General features: G+C 39.5%; 1 protein-coding gene across 1 annotated transcript; it reads left to right on the plus strand.

Annotated features, from left to right (window-relative positions):
* Positions 1–1,677: 1,677 nt before the first annotated feature.
* Positions 1,678–17,425, plus strand: hcn3 (hyperpolarization activated cyclic nucleotide-gated potassium channel 3). Its single transcript, XM_046844376.1, has 7 exons — positions 1,678–2,310; positions 12,384–12,816; positions 12,979–13,140; positions 13,748–13,966; positions 14,149–14,295; positions 15,379–15,619; positions 15,707–17,425. Exons 1-7 carry the CDS (start codon positions 1,832–1,834, stop codon positions 15,955–15,957), a joined length of 1,932 nt encoding a protein of 643 aa, XP_046700332.1. The 5' UTR covers positions 1,678–1,831; the 3' UTR covers positions 15,958–17,425.
* The last annotated feature ends 1,113 nt before the right edge of the window (positions 17,426–18,538 follow it).

Raw genomic sequence — 18,538 nt, forward strand, 5'->3', positions numbered from 1 at the left:
AACGCGTAATGTAAGTACAAGGGTAAAGTAAAGTGCAATTGCACAGTCAGAGGTGATGACCGGATGTCTATTGTAAAGTCCCTGAGTGCAGATGTGCTACAATGTCCAAGTGCATTTTTTACAGTAAAGAGTGCAAGTGTGTTTTAGTGACCATTAATGACTATATCTTTTTAGCAAAACCTACACATAACACGTCTCACATCATAACCTTGTGCTCCAGAACATATGATCACATGCACATTATCAACTTGTGCTGTTAATATCATGAACAGCAGCTACGTTAATTTCTCAGTATCTGCCAATTGGATCCCACTACATGTGTGGAGTTTTGACATTGAACCTCCTGGAGTGTTTAAAGGCTCTGGCATGGAGAAGCTGATGCTGGATCTGTGATGATCACAAATGTTGAGCTCAGTAGCTCCTAGTTTTATACCAAAGACTGTATAAGACTGTAGAAAGAACATTACTTATAATCTTATACTCCAGTGCTCATGTTAGTTCTCACTCTCCAGTGTTCTGTATTGTTGAAAGATTTATGATCACACTCTTGATGTCACCCAAATGAGGATGGGTTTCCCTTTTGAGTCTGGTTCCTCTCAAGGTTTCTTCCTCATAACATCTAAGGGAGTTTTTCCTTCACCACAGTCACCACGGCTGCTCATCAGGGATAAATACACATCATTCACCTTAACTGTTGATTTCTGTGAAGCTGCTTTAAAAAACAAAAAAACAAAAAAACCTAATGTCCTCAGAAGGTGAAGGCAAGGTCATGGGTGGCACTGGGGAGTTCAGGGCTCTGACAGCTTGGGGGGTGAAGCTGTGGCAGAACCCTGTAGTGTGGATCCTGATAATTCGTACAGACTTTTGTAGGGGTAAAAGGGATCCTTCACAGTGGTAGAGGCTCTGCATGAAGGATCCCTGCATGAAGGTTAAGTGACTCAACTGCATGAAAACATAACACGGGTGCAGTAGCAGCAGGTGCTTATTGTGGTGAGTCAAAATCTGAAATATGTGTCTGTAGCAGGAGGCAAGTTGTTTGCTGAAGGGCAGGAGAGTGGTACAAAACAATCCTGAAAAATCATAAGCATTTATATATAAAAAACAATTCATTTATATTGTTTAAGTAAAACATATGGTATAAAATGTTATAATGGTTCTATTTTTATTTATTTTATTTTTTTAGAACACTTTCTTGATTCAAGGAAATTATATCTTTGCATATCGAAGAAAGATCAGATGTAGAAAGCTGGGATTTTATTTAAGTATTAAACACAAATAAATAAAAGCAAATTCAAGAATTAAAATCGAGGTCATTTATAGAATGTGCTTGGCGAGCATTTCATAGAATCCATAATAACTACCAGATGGAAATCACCAGTGTACACACTCTACTACCATCTGGTTTAAAAGCGCAGGTGAGTCAGACGCTCCTAATCTCAGGAGTGTGTCTTCTGGAGCAGACCATTTTTAAAAACTGGCTAATAAAGTTTATAAATATTTCAATTTCACAGGAAATACAGAATTAATCACGTTGTAACATTTGAAAATGAGTTACACAGATAGAGACCAAACGTTTTAAAAGGTACCAAGAGCTACACAGAGACTGTGTCCTACACTGTCACTCACAGAGAGAAAGGTAACCTCTGACAAGCAGATTACACTCCACCCTGTGGATTTTCTCCTTCCTATTGTGTGCACTATGGAGAGGATGAGAAACTTATTTCTACTCAAGCAGTCACTTTATCAATGATTTTGATCTCAACAGGCTCTTTTTTTTTAGGTTTCTCTGTTGAGTTCTTGTTCAAACCAGGCTACAAAAAAAAATATTGTAATGGAGCGCTCATGTGGAGCAGCAGGCAGTGAGAACTTTCCTCCTCCAAATGGGGACTCCAGAGCTCGTGGCAGGTTTTCCTTCTCTGCTTGGCGCTCCTCCTCTCTGTCCTCAGCAAACGCTCCTGGGGCTGGAGCTGGAGGAGATCTGAACCGGAGGCTACTAAGTCTTGTTAGTAATTACCACGAGAGAGCTGGCCCAGCCGAGTTTAACATGAAACCCACAGAGGTGACAGTGGAGGGCGAAGGCCTGACCACGGGCGTCCCGGCTCCAGGGACCTCCATGCTGGCTCCTAACATGGAGGAGTGCGAGTCCAGTGAGCAGTCTACTTTCCTCCACAAGCAACTGAGCTCTATGTTACAACCCGGAGTCAACAAGCATTCCCTGCGCATGTTCGGCAGCACCAAAGGAGTCGCAGCTGAGCAGGAGAGAGTGCGTTCGTTTGGAGTCTGGATCATCCACCCATACAGTGACTTCAGGTAAGGAACTTGCCATGGGATCTTTATATACCAAAAAAAAAAAACTGTAACGTTGTAATGTTAAACATTAAAATTTTTAAAGTTACATTATGATGTCATTGTTATGGTATTGTAATCACTTTGCAAATTCTCCTGATCTGGAACTTGAAACACTGCATTTAAGTGATTGTCCCAAAGTGGAGTCAGAAAATGACGGAATAATGTCTCTCCCAAAACTCACATATCTAAAAGTTTGATTTTGTTCAAAAAAAAGAGAGAGAGAGAAAAAACGAGAGATCAACAATGTTACAGTTTTGTTACATTATCAGATTCGGTACCTTGTTGATCCCTGTTACTTGATGGCACACAGCTTATAAACAGTTGCCTTAATTAAGTACAGCATTATGTCTTGCTGCTTGTTTTTTGTTTTGTTTTTTAATTATGAAGCAAATACATCACAATAAATGTTTGAATATGCAATATGTGTTTGAGCATTTATTTAATAGAATTAAGGAAATGTAAAGTAGTTATATAAAGTAATAGTATGTTTTTGGAAAAGAGTAAGTTTTATGTATTAAACAAGCTTAAATCACAGTTCATCAGTTTACATACGGTTAATTTAATGTACTCACGTTAACTGAAAGTGATGGTAAAGCTTAACTAAATCCTCACTTTTACATGATTTATGTGACTTAATTGAATGGAAATATGACATGTGGTTGAAATACAAATTTTACTTTTGGGGTTAAATTCTTTTGTGTGTAGACATTTTAAAATGTATGAGCTGGATTACTCAGATTTTGTTGTAGTGTAAATGAGAAATAATCAAATTGAACAATTATTTTAAAGATGATAGATAGATAGATAGATAGATAGATAGATAGATAGATAGATAGATAGATAGATAGATAGATAGATAGATAGATAGATAAGAGCACCCGGAGTGTTAATGCGCATAGTTTACAGTATGTATTACAGTGCAGAACAGTGAAGAATATCAGCCCGCATAGAAGAGGGCACTCGCCACAACAGTCTGATAGAACATCTGCAGCAACTTCTTGCAGAGTTTGAAGGACGCCAGCCTTCTGTGGAAGTACATGGTCTTTGTGGTGTTGAGGTGTACGTGGTTGAATTCACACCATGGATCATGAATCCTGGATCAATTTCCTGTACCCCTTCTTCTGTCCCCTACTGATGTATATAAATATATATAATATGTATATATTTCTATATAATCACTGACCAATTTATTGGTAAAACCTGTATACTTGGTCAGTTATGATATGAAAATCACCACAATAAAATACATGAAGTTAAGAGCTTATCTTAGTGACTTGCTGATTCGATGTAACAATTCCCAATACAATTTCCACTCCGCCGCACCAGAGGGAGCCATCTCTCGAGTTCTAAACAATACTGGGTCAATAGTTACTTCCTGTGTTTATGCCTCATAAGCCATGCTAATGATATGCTATGATTTTAAGTATTTTTAGCGCATTCCGAGCCGTTTCTCTATTGATGGTTCATTGCTTTATTGGGCACTGACCTCGCTATTGTTTATGACCACCGTTTTGTCTGCTATTTGTGATTTATCGGATTTGTTTGCCTCATGGATTGCCTTTTTATGTACTGAACTGTTGCTCTGCCCATTGACCATGTTTTGGCCTTACATTTGGATTATCTGTGCTGTTTCTCTAATAAACCTCAAATGTATTTGGCACAGCCTGGGTCTAAGCCTGCTGAGTATGCTGTAAAATTTCGGACACTGGCTGCTTAGATTGGTTGAAATAATATTGCCCTTCGTGTCATGTTCCTGCAAAGGCCTGAATCCCACCCCACAGGCTAAGATGGCCTGCAATGAACCCATGTGACGTCTTAGTTCCAACTCTAGGTCAATTATATCTTCAACTCCAGCTATGCTTCTACTGTGGCCAAGCTTTTCGTGGAGAAGAAGAATTGGGGACTAAAGCCCTGCATTGACTACTGTGGCCTGAAAGCTGTTACAATACGGTAGACATACGGTATTCTGCTAGTACCAGCTGCATTTGAACAGCTACGGGAGGCACACTATTTCACCCGACTAGACCTCCACCACACATATAACCTGATCTGGATCAGTGAGGGGAATGAATGGAAAACTGTCCATTCCACAAGGGGACACTATGAGTACCAGGTAATGCCATATGGCCTGACAAATGTGCCCAGCTGTGTTCCAAGCCCTCATGAATAAAATTTTTCGAACCTACTAAACTCTTGTTTTTGTATATATTGTTGACATTCTATTATACTCTAAGGCCTATGACCTCCATGTCCATCAGGTATGCACAGTACTAGGAAGGCTGTTGTAGCAACAACTCGTAGTAAAGGCAGAAAAGTGCAAGTTCCACACGAGTTCTACCACCTTCCTGGGGTATGTGATCAGCTGAGAGTGGGTGGAGATGAACAAAAGTAAAGTGGAAGCAGTCAAAACACCGCCACAACCCTTGCGTTTTAACGAATTTCAACAGCTCCTAGGCTTTGTAAACTTTTATCAGTCATTTAGTAGGAACTATAGCACCGTGGCAGCCCCACTAACTGCCTTATAATATGGAAATCGAAGAAACTGCATTGACCTCCTCACACTCAGAAAGCATTTGAAGAACTAAAACAATCCTGCAACACCCAGACCCTAGCATCCATGTAGTAGGGGTAGATGCCTCCAGCTGCAGTATTGAAGGCATACTGTCCCAACGTCATGGCAGCCCAGGAAAACTCTTCTCATGTGTGTACTTTTTTCAGAAGTTAACCCCAGTGGAAAGCAATTATGATGTGGGGAACTGGGAACTATTTTTTATTAAGGAGGCACTGGAGGAGTGGAGACCCATTCCAAGTGATCACCGACCATCGAAACCTAGAGTACAACGGCAAAAGGGACTGAATTTCTGTCAAGCTCGTGGGCTTTGTTTTACTCCAGATTCAACTTCATTGTAACTTACTGCCCAGGCAGCACCTAGGACGGCTAATAAACACTGATGCCTGAACCATCCTGCCACCCTCAGTAGCAGAGCAATCACAAGACAATGAACCCGATCCACCAAACTGCCCACATGACAAGCAGTACGTCCCCGTTGAACTACGCCCCAGAGTCCTTGAATAGATCTACCCCTCACTTGACACTGGACACCCAGGGATCCACCACACTACTCGCCTTGTCCAAAACGCATTCTGGTGGCCGTCACTTATAAACAGGCATGAAAAGATAGTAACACTTACCCCATTTGTGCTCAGGCCCATACCCCATGCTAGCTACCATATGGCTTGTTGGAACCACTCCCAATCCCTTTGCAACCATGGTCCTACATTTCAGTAGGCTTCATCACAGGGACCCACCGCCATACTGGGAGCAGTGGACCATTTTTTTAAAAAAGCTTTTATACGCCTTAAGAGTCAGCCAGGCAACTCTTAATCCATGTGTTCCAACCTTTTTGTCAACCCCCACTATGCAAGATGGTTTAGCTATTCACACACAATATCAAACTAATGCTACCATGTAGAAAAGTTCACAACGTAAAAGAGAAGACTTCAATATTTGGTTGATTAGGAGGGATACGACCAAGAGGAGTAATGTTGGATCCTTCTCTGACCGAGGAATACCACCGAAACCCCTCCGATCAGCCAGCACCTTGGCTCAGGGGGCACCCAAATAGAAGAACACCTGGAGGAGTTCCTAAGTAGTGGGGGTCCTGTAACAATTCCCAATACAATGTGAGGAGAATATTCAGAGATGATAATAAGGCTCTGTTATCTCTAATAGCACCAGATATGTAGTGATGAGCTACAGCAGCAGAACATAGATTGACTAATGCAAAATATGTGAAACACGGTGTATAAAACCATTTCAGAGGTCTTATTTATAACAAGATAATACAGTACTGTGCAAAAGTCTTTTTTTTTTTTTTTAGAACAAGCTTTGCTATAGATTATTTGTTATGTATATTTATTTTGAATTTGGGATTCTTAAGTCAAAAAACATTGAACATTGAAGTGCATTTTAAAGTAGAAATATTTGTCATTCTTTTTTAATTTGTAACAATTATTCTTTACACCATTTCAAAAAGACTCAAGACTTTTTTCCACACTATAGTATAATATATGGAAATTGCGGAAGGGGTGCACAAGAAACAACCCTAACCCTAACCCCTAACCCTAACCCTAACCCTAACCCTAGATGTGAAAGGGTAAAGTGGATTAGAAAAAACTATTAAAACAGCTATATCCATCACGCTGAGCATTTCTCTGTCATGAGAAGCAGAACTGTTATCCACCTAGGAACTTTTGCGGAACACATTTTTAAACAAAATCGGCAAAAATTTGTGATTTAAGCCAATTCTAATTTTAGTTATGTCCATTATATCGACAAAGGTTTTTGGACACAAAGATTTCTTCTTTGAGCATGCTGTCCACATTTAGTCCCCATTTGCTGTTATAATAATCGCCACTCTTCTGGAAAGATGTACTAATAGATTTGGGCATGTGGCTATGGAGATTTATGCCCATTCAGCAACAAAATTGTTTTCAGGTACAGATGTAGGGTGAGGAGGCCCGGGGTGCAGTCAGCGTTCACATTAATTCATAGGATAAGATTGAGGTCAGAGCTCTATAGCAGGCCTTTCAGGATCTTCCACTCCAGCCAATGTAAATCATGCTTTGCCCAAAGTCATCCACTAACTGTTGGGAAAGTCAGAATTCCCAATATTTTTTCCATGTGTATGTTGAAGAATAATGAATTAATCTGTAAACTTTGGTGGGCAGGTTGCATTGGCCTGATCTTTTTTGAAATTTTGAAATAAATAGAATTAAAATAAACAGAATAAATAACACTCTAATGTAATCACCTTTCTGTACTGAGCTTACACAGGTTGATGTTCTGGGGTATTAGTGTGCAGGAAGTATAAGTACAGATAAATGGATAAAGGGATTTGACACTGAGAGAGAGATGTACACTGCAAGAACTCGCTACTAATACAGTAGCAAGCATCCAATGCAGATTTGAAAGCTATAATTTTTTTAATGGATGCCTGGTATATTATACATGTAAGCACTTTGGTCAAGTTGTAAAATCTGTTTTTGCTGTTAAAATACTTGATGTTAGAATAATGTTAGAGTGATGTTAGAATAACAAATTAGTTAGAATTTGTTCTAACTAGAGGTACGTAGTGGCATAGCAGGAAATGTGTATATATATATATATATATATATATATATATATATATATATATATATACAGTGGAACCCGGTTATCTTGCCCTCGGTTAACTCGACAACCCTATTAAGTCGATGTTTTTGACGTGGAACCGCCAAATTCTCGCCGTGAAACCAACATATACCAACAATAACGGAGAGTGAGAGTGTGGAAGTTTCTGACACGCTGTGTGGAAGAGTGTGGAAGTTCCCGAGAAAGCACCTGACACGCTGAAGGGGGCCGAAGGGGGCGTGGCAGGTAGATGGCAGGTCCTGACAGATAAACGTGTACTGTATGTATTTTTATAGCATGCCTTCATCAAATAAATCGCGGCAACGCTGTTGTGTAAAAAAACCCTTCAAAAACACGTGCATGCACATTCTCATTTATTAACGCACATCATGTACATAAAGAAATTTCAAGCACGTTAATATATTGCCGCCATTTTGATTTTCGTTTATCTCGATCATCGGTTACCTCGATGCTTTTTGGCGATCCCCTAGGACATCGACATAACCGGGTTCCACTGTATATATATATATATATATATATATATATATATATATATATATATATATATATATACATGACTACATGATGTGAAAATAAAAATGCGGCCTCTAATTGGTGCCTACTCAGTAGTTTGAGCAGACTTGTTTAGATCAGAACAGAAAATTGATCTATATGGAAGAAGGTGGTGAAGGTAAGAAATGTGCAGGCTGCCAGCTTTCAAATAGGTGTCCAATGATTAATAAATAAATATCTGGTTGCTGATTATTGTACCCTAATTGAAGTAGCTGTTTAGTAGGATCATGATTCAATTGCATGAATGACTGCTTGACACAAGATATATTATTATTATATGTATGATTAACAATCAAATGATTAATTTGTTATATATTAGTTACTATGAATGCAGGTGCCATCAGTCGTCTTCTTATGAATGACTTGTTTGTCATTGAGTCAGTGTTACTGATGTAAAGTAGCCCTTCGTTACTAAACACCAGTGGTGGGCGGTCAGGGCGAGCAAAGCCTTGAAAACACTATCAGAAACACTGACCTACATTTAAAACCTAAATTCTAATATTTGTTATATTTGTTATAATATTTTATTTTTAAATTAAATTATTTTATATTTTATATTAAAATACATTTTAATGTATCTTTGCCCAACCCTAGGTGCCATGATGAAGAGTTGTTCACTTCACCACTCATAATGTTGTAATGTAGTAATGTTATACCTTCTTCTTCTTCTTTCGGCTTCTCCCATTAGAGGTCGCCACAGCGGATCATCCGTCCCCATACCCCTCTGTCCTCTACATCTGCCTCTTTCAAACCAACTACCTGCATGTCTTCCCTCACCACATCCATAAACCTCCTCCTTGGCCTCCTCTTTTCCTCCTTCCTGGTGGCTCCATCCTCAGCATTCTCCTACTGATATAACCCAGGTCCCTCCTCTGCACATGTCTAAACCATCTCAATCTCCCCTTCCCATTACCTTGTCTACAAAACGTCCTACATGCGCTGTCCCTCTAATAAACTCATTTCTAATCCTGTCCATCGTCGTCACTCCCAAGAAAACCTCAACATTTTCAGCTCTGCTACCTCCAGCTTTACCTCTTTTACTTTTGTCTTTTACTCAGTGCCACTGTCTCTAAACCATACAACATCTCAGGACTCATCACAGTCCTATAAACTTTCCCTTTCACTCTTACAGATACTCTTCTATCACAAATCACTCCTTCTATCACTCTTCTCCACCCACCCACCCACACCCTGCTTGCACTCTTTTCTTCATTTCTCTAACACACACTCCATTACTTTGCACTGTTGACTCCACCTCTTTTCCCTGCAACTGCACCACTTCACTGTCCTCTCATTCACACACATGTACTCTATCTTACTCCTGACTTTCATTCCCCTTCTCTCCAGCACATACAGTTGTGTTCAAAATTATTCAACCCCCAATGCTGTAAATGGTTTTAGGGAATTTAGTGTACATTTGTAATTGTATTCAGAATGAAATCCTACAAGGACTTCTTAAAGAACCATATGCAACTAAAATGACATCAATTAGTTTTGTAATACAGTAGTAAATGTTTCTTTTGTGAATTCTTCATTGACATAATTATTCAACCCCTTAAAGACTACCACTCTGAAGAACAGAGGTTCAATGAAGTGTTTTCAATCAGGTATTGAAAACACCTGTGGAAATCAGGGAGCAGCAATAAAGCCTAATAAGCACCAATTAGGCAGCTTTAAAATGACTGTGATACTCAGCTCCTTCTAGACATTTACTGGTGTGGTTACAAACATGGTGAGGTCAAGAGAATGGTCCAGGAAGACAAGAGAACAGGTGATTACTCTTCACAGGAAGGGCAATGGCTATAAGAAGATTGCAAAGATGTTAAACATACCAAGAGACACCATAGGAAGCATCATTCGCAAATTCAAGGCAAAGGGCACTGTTGAAACGCTACCTGGTCGTGGCAGAAAGAAGATGCTGACTTCGACTGCTGTGCGCTACCTGAAGCGTAGAGTGGAGAAAAGTCCCCGTGTGACTGCTGAGGAACTGAGAAAAGATTTGTCAGATGTGGGTACTGAAGTTTCTGCTCAGACAATACGGCGCACCCTGCGTAATGAAGGCCTCCATGCCAGAACTCCCAGGCGCACCCCCTTGCTGTCCCCAAAGAATAAGAAGAGTCGACTGCAGTATGCCAAAAGTCATGTGGACAAACCACAGAAGTTTTGGGATAGTGTTCTGTGGACTGATGAAACAAAATTAGAACTGTTTGGGCCCATGGATCAACGCTATGTTTGGAGGAGGAAGAACAAGGCCTATGAAGAAAAGAACACCTTGCCTACTGTGAAGCATGGCGGGGGGTCAATCATGCTTTGGGGCTGTTTTGCTTCTGCAGGTACTGGGAAGCTTCAGCGTGTGCAAGGTACCATGAATTCTCTTCAGTACCAGGAGATATTGGATGACAATGTGATGCAGTCCGTCACAAACCTGAGGCTTGGAAGACGTTGGACCTTTCAACAGGACAATGATCCCAAGCATACCTCCAAGTCCACTAGAGCATGGTTGCAGATTAAAGGCTGGAACATTTTGAAGTGGCCATCGCAGTCACCAGACTTAAATCCGATTGAGAACCTCTGGTGGGACTTAAAGAAAGCAGTTGCAGTGCGCAAGCCTAAGAATGTGACTGAACTGGAGGCTTTTGCCCATGATGAATGGGCGAAGATACCCGTAGATCGCTGCAAGACACTTGTGTCAAGCTATGCTTCACGTTTAAAAGCTGTTATAACTGTAAAAGGATGTTGTACTAAGTACTAAGATTGAATGTCACTTGGGGGTTGAATAAAACTGATAATGATGTGAGCTCAGAAAAGACATTTGTGGTTATTTCATTATAAATGTTATGTTATATTTGTCTGACCTACACGTGCCTCTTTGATTTAATTGTAAGCAGGATGACTGAATGATCATAATCAATGTCAAACCGACCAAAACAATCAATTTCAGTGGGGGTTGAATAATTTTGAACACAACTGTACCTCCACCTCTCCAGGCTCTTCTCAACCTACTCCCTACTCTCACCACAACTCACAATATCATCCACAAACACCATAGTCCACGGAGGCTCCTGTCTAACCTCGTTTGTCAACCTGTCGATCACCACTGCAAACAAGAAAGGGCTCAGAGCCGATCCTTGATGCGGTCAAAATTCAACCTTGAACCAGTCTGTCGTTCCTACTGCACATTTCACTGGTGACAATTCTACAACTCCTCTATCGGCACCCTGTTGTATGCTCTTTCTAAATCCACAAACACAAACACACACAAACTCCTTCTGACCTTCTCTATACTTCTTCATCAACATTCTCAAAGCATAATAATGTTATGCCTGATTGATGTAAATGTACTGTGTAACGTGTCAGGTTGGAAACGGAAAAGAAATTATTTATGCACATATTTCAATTTTACATGAATTCAGGCTTTTCTAACAAAGAAGTCCTGGTAATTTCATTGTCTCTGTAAATATATTCTTAAAGGACAGCTACTGTGAAGCAGAGATGTAAAGAGCACCTGAAAATCATACTTGAGTAAAAGTATAGATATCTTACTGCAAATCTTACTCCATTGCAATATAACTAATCCAATATCACTAATTCCAATGTGACTTAAGCACAAGTTTCAGAGTATCTGATTTTAACTGTACTTGAGTATTTGACTCAAATCGAGCGTAGGCTCAAAGATGCACTTGTCCTGCACCAAGGCACGTTAGTGAAAAGCCAAAAAGACCTGATTTTCTTTCTTAATTATTTCCTAAAATACAAATCTAAATGTACACCTCAACACTGCATTAACCAACAACACACCAGCCTCTTCAACAGGCATTCGGCAAGATTTTAATTTGCCTTCATGTTGAGTAGCTTCATCTGGCGCAGAAAGAGAAATTGAATCTGGTACATTCACTACCATGTTGATGGAGATGTCATCTCTTCTGCAGAATAAACAAGCCATGGTAGAAAAAGACGTCGTACAAAATGTATTTGTAATGGTGGTTGTCAATTAAAATATAGTGGAGTTAAAGGTACAGTTGTTTATTTCGTTGACACTTGGTAAAACACATTACACATTACACATTACACATTAGCAGAGACCATGTATTTGATCAAAATTTTTTTGATCATACATTGAATCCACATATATTTAGATGTGTACAACAGCACTGTCCTAACATGTGACTGTGAATGACAAGTGTACGTATATATGTGTCATGAGTTAGAGAAGCTAAATCTTTAACAGATAACAGTGTGAAAGACAGACAATAATATATGCCTACTGTTCTCTCTTTCTCACCTCAAGATTCTACTGGGACTTGGTAATGCTGTTTCTGATGATAAGCAACTTGGTCATCCTGCCATGGTGCATCACTTTCTTCGAGGATCAGGACACAGTGCCATGGATTATGTTCAACATGGCCTCCGATACCCTGTTCCTGACTGACCTGATCTTAAACTTCCGCACAGGAATCCTGGAAGACGATAACTCGCATATCATCCTCGACCCAAAGGTGATCCGACACCGCTATCTACAGGGCTGGTTTCTTGTGGATTTCATCTCTTCCATTCCAGTGGATTATATTTTCTTAGCTGTGGACCTGGAGGCTCGGCTGGAGTCAGCAGAAGTCTATCGCACCGCTAGGGCATTGAGAATCGTCCGTTTCACCAAGATCCTCAGTCTGCTTAGGTTACTTCGTCTGTCCAGGCTTATTCGTTACATTCACCAATGGGAAGAGGTATACAAATGTATTATATCATATTATAGTTACAGCTTGTCAGACACCATGGGGTTAGAATTTCTTTTGTATATCTGGTAGAAGATGCAAATGATGGCTATTAATTATATTCATAAGAAAGCAGAATCATTATTTAACTCTCATTTGGCCCCATTCTTTTAGATCTTTCACATGACATATGACCTGGCAAGTGCTGTGATCCGAATAGTCAACTTGATAGGGATGATGCTTCTTCTGTGTCACTGGGATGGCTGTCTTCAGTTCATGGTGCCCATGCTCCAGGATTTCCCCAGAGACTGCTGGGTCTCTAAAATCAACATGGTGGTGAGGAAGTTAACTGACTTTTACTTCATTTTCTCCAAAATGCAGACACAAATTTCAGTCGAATACCTAGTTTTCCCTCAACACAGGATAACCCACTAACTATGGAAAGGGCAGGGGATAGGATATACTATATCTGAGACAACTGAAACCAGATAGTAGTATCGGTTAGTGTTGCTTTGACTGACAGGTAGAGCTTTTATTAAATGAAACCATGATTCAAAGATTGCAGATGTTTGCTGTATGGAGATTTTGCATTGCTTGTCTCAAATTCTGTGTCTCCAAGAAGAAAAAATTGAATCTGGTTCCTCTCACAGTTTTTTCTTTCTTCATGTTGTCTCACTCTCACCTCTGTCTGACATATTACGGAAGCAAATAAGTCCATATATAGATTTCTGTCAAGCTCTTTAAAATTGCAACTATGAAAAACAAATTAAATAGAATATTTTTTGAACTTCAATTATTGTTGTTTGGTTGTGCCACTTGGGATCCCCATGGGTTTGCAATACAGGGAAGGTTCTTTATTAGAAACAAAAAGCATCGCAGTTACTAACAATTGAATTTCTTAGCGATCACCAATTCCATTGTCGTTATTACTTCCTGTTGTCAGAATGCCACTTGGGAGGAACAGTACTCATACGCTCTCTTCATGGCCATGAGCCATATGCTGTGCATTGGATACGGTGCCCAAGCTCCTGAGAGAATGACTGACGTCTGGCTCACCATGATGAGTATGATTGTAGGTGCCACTTGTTACGCCATGTTCCTGGGCCATGCGACCAACCTGGTGCATTCACTCGATGCTTCACATCGCCAGTACCAAGAAAAGGTACTTGTGTATATCTCTCTATATTTTTACTATGCCCTTATTGTGTAATGTTAAACAACTTTAATGCCATACTAAGCTTATTAATTAACATCAGATTGCTTGAAAATGAACACCTATAAAGCTATGGCTTCAGTTATGTGTCTCTGTCTGTTATAATTTCCTCTCTTTGTCGTCTTTCACAGTACAAGCAAGTGGAGCAATACATGTCCTTTCATAAGCTGCCTGCTGAATTGCGACAAAGAATTCATGACTATTATGAGCACCGGTTCCAGGGGAAGATCTTTGATGAGGACAGCATTCTGGGAGAGCTTAGTGACCCGCTTAAAGAGGTTGTTATGTCTAGATTATATTTTTACAAAAGGCTATAATGTTGGTTGGACATATCCAGTTTCACGAACATTGCCAAAATTGCCTCAATTTCACCAAACTTCCAAAAGGTGTATTCCTTCATTCATTCTTCTTCTGAACATGTTTTATCTTGGACAGAGTCATGGTGGACCTGAAACCTTTGTACGTATATTCACACTAGAGTAGCAGCTGCCATGTTTTTTGAAGTTTACATTTTTACATCAGACCCCCAAAAGAATCCAGATAAATTTGCTGGTTCTTCTTAAGGCTAGAAATCCAGTTTGACAGATTGCAACAGTATAAAAAGAAGACACATAACAATATGACATTGTAACATTACGACTGTTGAAGTGATTAACACTGATTATCTCTTCATCATGGTACCTGTTAGTAGGTGTAATATATTATGCAGAAAGTGAACATTGTGTCCTCATAGTTGACGTACTTGAGTTAGAGATTTACTCCGTGAAATATGACTCCAGTTAAAGTAAAAGTGCCCTGTTTAAACTTTCACTTGAGTAAAAGTACAAAAGTATTTGCCTTCAAATGTACTTAAGTATCCAAAGCACTATGATTTATTATGGCTATAATGTTCCTATTATCATTTTATCACAAGACTCTTTGCTTAATCAACTCAGTTTATGTAAAATGTTAAAATTAAATGTTATTAAAATGTTAATGAACCCAAAAGCTTCTTTTCAAACGATTCAAAAAGGAAAATCATGCAAATAAGACCACAGATGTTGTGGTGAGTTTGAGTCAGAAGTTTCTTCCATCATTTATTCTGTAAATGTTCTGCTTGATCTCCTGATTGGTGGGTTTTATCCACTCGTAAATAAAAAAGGAACGACCGATTTCGCAAAATGTAGTCGAAAAAAAGAGTCAAATATTCGACTTCGAAATGTAGTGAATTTAAAGTAAAAAAGGAAAATGGAAATACTTATTTAAGTAGCGAACAAGCTACTTAAGTACATTTACTTTGTTACTGTCCACCAGTGTTTTTTAATTTTTTTATTATAAAATCCTGACCTGGTTTCAATTTTCATCCTACACCTTCTTCACAGGATATAGTGAGCTTCAATTGCCGTGAACTGGTAGCAAACATGCCACTGTTCGGCAACGGTGATCCACACTTCGTCACTGTGCTCCTGACTAAGTTGAGGTTCGAGGTCTTCTTGCCAGGCGATGTCATTATCCGTGAGGGCACACTGGGCCGTAAAATGTACTTCATCCAGCATGGCTGTGTCACTGTCATCACCCGGAACAAGAAGGAAAAGAAGCTCAGCGATGGCTGCTACTTTGGAGGTGAGCACTGCTTTCACTTGTTTTGGGGAACATGTTTTTGCTCATGATTTCTTTATTCTTTATTGAAGAGTCCATTGCGTTTCTCAGAGATTTGTTTGCTGACCAGTGGACGTCGTACTGCCAGCGTCAAAGCCGACACCTACTGCAGACTCTATTCTCTCAGCGTGGACAGCTTTAATGAGGTATTAGAAGAGCACCCCATCATGAGGAGTGCTTTCGAGAGTGTTGCCATTAACCACCTTGACCAAGTAGAGAACAGCGCTGCATATAACGACACGACTTCAGGAACAGGCACAAAGGAACGAACGACGGAGAAAAAAGACAATAACCTTTTATAACATCTTGTTTCTTTTTTTTTCCTTTTTGTCATTCACAATGTTTAGTGTCATCCACCATCCTTAGACACTTAGACATCTTAAGCCGAAAAGGATTTATTCCAGGGATCAACGGCCTGAAAGACTTTACTGGCTTATGCAAATATTATGTGCACATGGTAGTCAGATAGCAAATACGTTTATTGCTGTTTAAATAACAACATTAACCTCCCATGGTTCCAGGCAAGTGAAGCAGTAGGTTGACTGACCTTTGCTAGGATGGATCACTTGCACAATTGAGGCCATGATTCCAAATCGAATCACATTCTAAACTCTCTGAAAACTGAAACCGGTACTCGTATATGTCTATCATGCTCTGGGAAGACTATGGGTACAAACATATTATTAGTTCCTGGTTTTAAAATGGCTTTGGCTATCCTGGAGAGCTTGTTGGCAAGTATTACACAGGGTGATTCATCTGCTTAAAGTGATTAAACCTGTCTTACTTCACAAGTGGAAACATGGACTTGTCAGGGTCAAGCAGGACAAAAAGTATTGGAATTCAGGCATGGTCAGGCATGTCCAAACTGGAGGATAAAAAAAAATGGCTGACCGAGGCACTAGGTACGTTAATTACAGCAAAAGTTGATGTGGAATTATATGGGAATTAAACCTAATTGTGTTTGAGTATTTCCAAATGCTCCACATTAGATTCATTTTTTAAAATAGCCAATGAAATTAAATCACTAATAAGACTTTGGTCTTTAATTACTCGTCTGTATTTTACTTGTTAGAAAAAAAAACATGTCAAGATGTATATTTTGTGAGTCCTGAATGAAGCAGTGTTTATAAAATGTGGTATCAGAAGTACAATGGAGAATTTTTATTACACACGCAAACCACAAAGGCAATTCCATGCGAAAATCTCTTAATCTTAATGCAGTGAAATGATGTCGTGGACAAAGGAATAAAAAAAATTTACTCATATCTGTTACTTCTATCTCAACCTTTGTAGCGAATGACTATTGAATGATTTATGTATATTTTATATTAATTATGCACAGTTTTTTCTGGATGATGGATTCCCAAAACTGTTTAAGTCTCTTACATGGTACACATATAAATCTTTCTGCCATACTTTTAAAAATATTTGTAGAGTTTTGTGGACAAAAGTATTTGCGTTTGAAGTCTCATCCATGAAGCTGATCTACTGCTGTACATTTGAAATGTGTGTTCATCTTGTATTTTACATTTCCAAAAGCAGTATTACTGCCGCTAAGAAAACATCATGAGTTCATACTCTGTAACTTGCTGTTGGCTTTTTTAAGTTATCCAGCAAATTACATCAAATCAACATGGCTACTCCCAGTATAAATGAAGAGTAAACGAAGAAAGCATGTTGCATACATTCATTTTTTACTATCTATCTATCTATCTATCTATCTATCTATCTATCTATCTATCTATCTATCTATCTATCTGTCTGTCTGTCTGTCTGTCTGTCTGTCTGTCTGTCTGTCTGTCTGTGTCTTTATGCGTCTGTCTGTCTGTGGTGTAGTTCAGTGGTTAAGGTGCTTCAGGTTACTGATCGGTAGGTTGGGGGTTCAAGCCCCGGTATCACCAAGCAGCCACTCTTGGGCCCTTGAGCAGGGCCCTTAACCCTCTGTATTATGGCCATGTATCATGGCCGACCCTGCACTTTAAACCCAGCTTCTATGCAAACTGGGATATGCAAAGAACAAATTTCACTGTGCTGTAATGTATATGTGACAAATAAAGGCTATTTTATTCTGTCTATCTATCTATACAGTATCTCCAAAAGTGAGTACACCCCTTACATTTCTCAAGGGACAATACTATAGAAATGAAACTGGAATATATTTTAGAGTAGTCAATCTGCAGTCTGCATAGCAGTACAGATTTACTGTCTCCTGAAAATAACTCAACATACAGACATTAAGTAGTCTAAGTAGCTGGCAACAAAAGTGAGTACATGATAAGTGAACATGACAAAACTGTGTCCAATGTGTTTGTATTTTGTGTGAGCGCCATCGTTATCCAGCATTACCTTAATCCTCCTGTGCCACAACCAGAACTGCACAGGTTGTTGCTGGGAACCTCTTCCACTTCTCCATTATGAGATCACGGAGCTGCTGGATGTTAGACACATGGCGCTTCTCCACCTTCCACTTGAGGATGTCTGACAGGTGTTCAATAGGGTTCAGGTCTAAAAACATACTTGGCCACTTCATTACATTAACCTTCAGCAAGGAAGTTGTTATCTTGGCCGTGTGTTTAGGATCGTTATTATGTTGGAAAACTGCCGTTCAGCCCAGTTTCTGAAACGAAGGGCATAATGTTCTGATTCAATATGTCACAGTACATGTTGAAATCCATGTTTTTCCTTATGAACCGCAGCTCCCCAGTACCAGCAGCACTCATGTAGCCCCAGACCATGATGCTACCACCACCATGCTTGACTGTAAGAAAGACACAAGTTTCTAGGCACATGGATCCAGTAATTAATACTCTTGGGCAGGTCATCTTCAGCAAACTGTTTGCTGGCTTTTTTATGAGCAAGCTTCAAAAGAGTCTTCCTTCTGGG

Source organism: Silurus meridionalis, chromosome 29 (assembly GCF_014805685.1).
Source record: "Silurus meridionalis isolate SWU-2019-XX chromosome 29, ASM1480568v1, whole genome shotgun sequence".
In the NCBI taxonomy this organism is placed as follows: Eukaryota; Metazoa; Chordata; class Actinopteri; order Siluriformes; family Siluridae; genus Silurus; species Silurus meridionalis.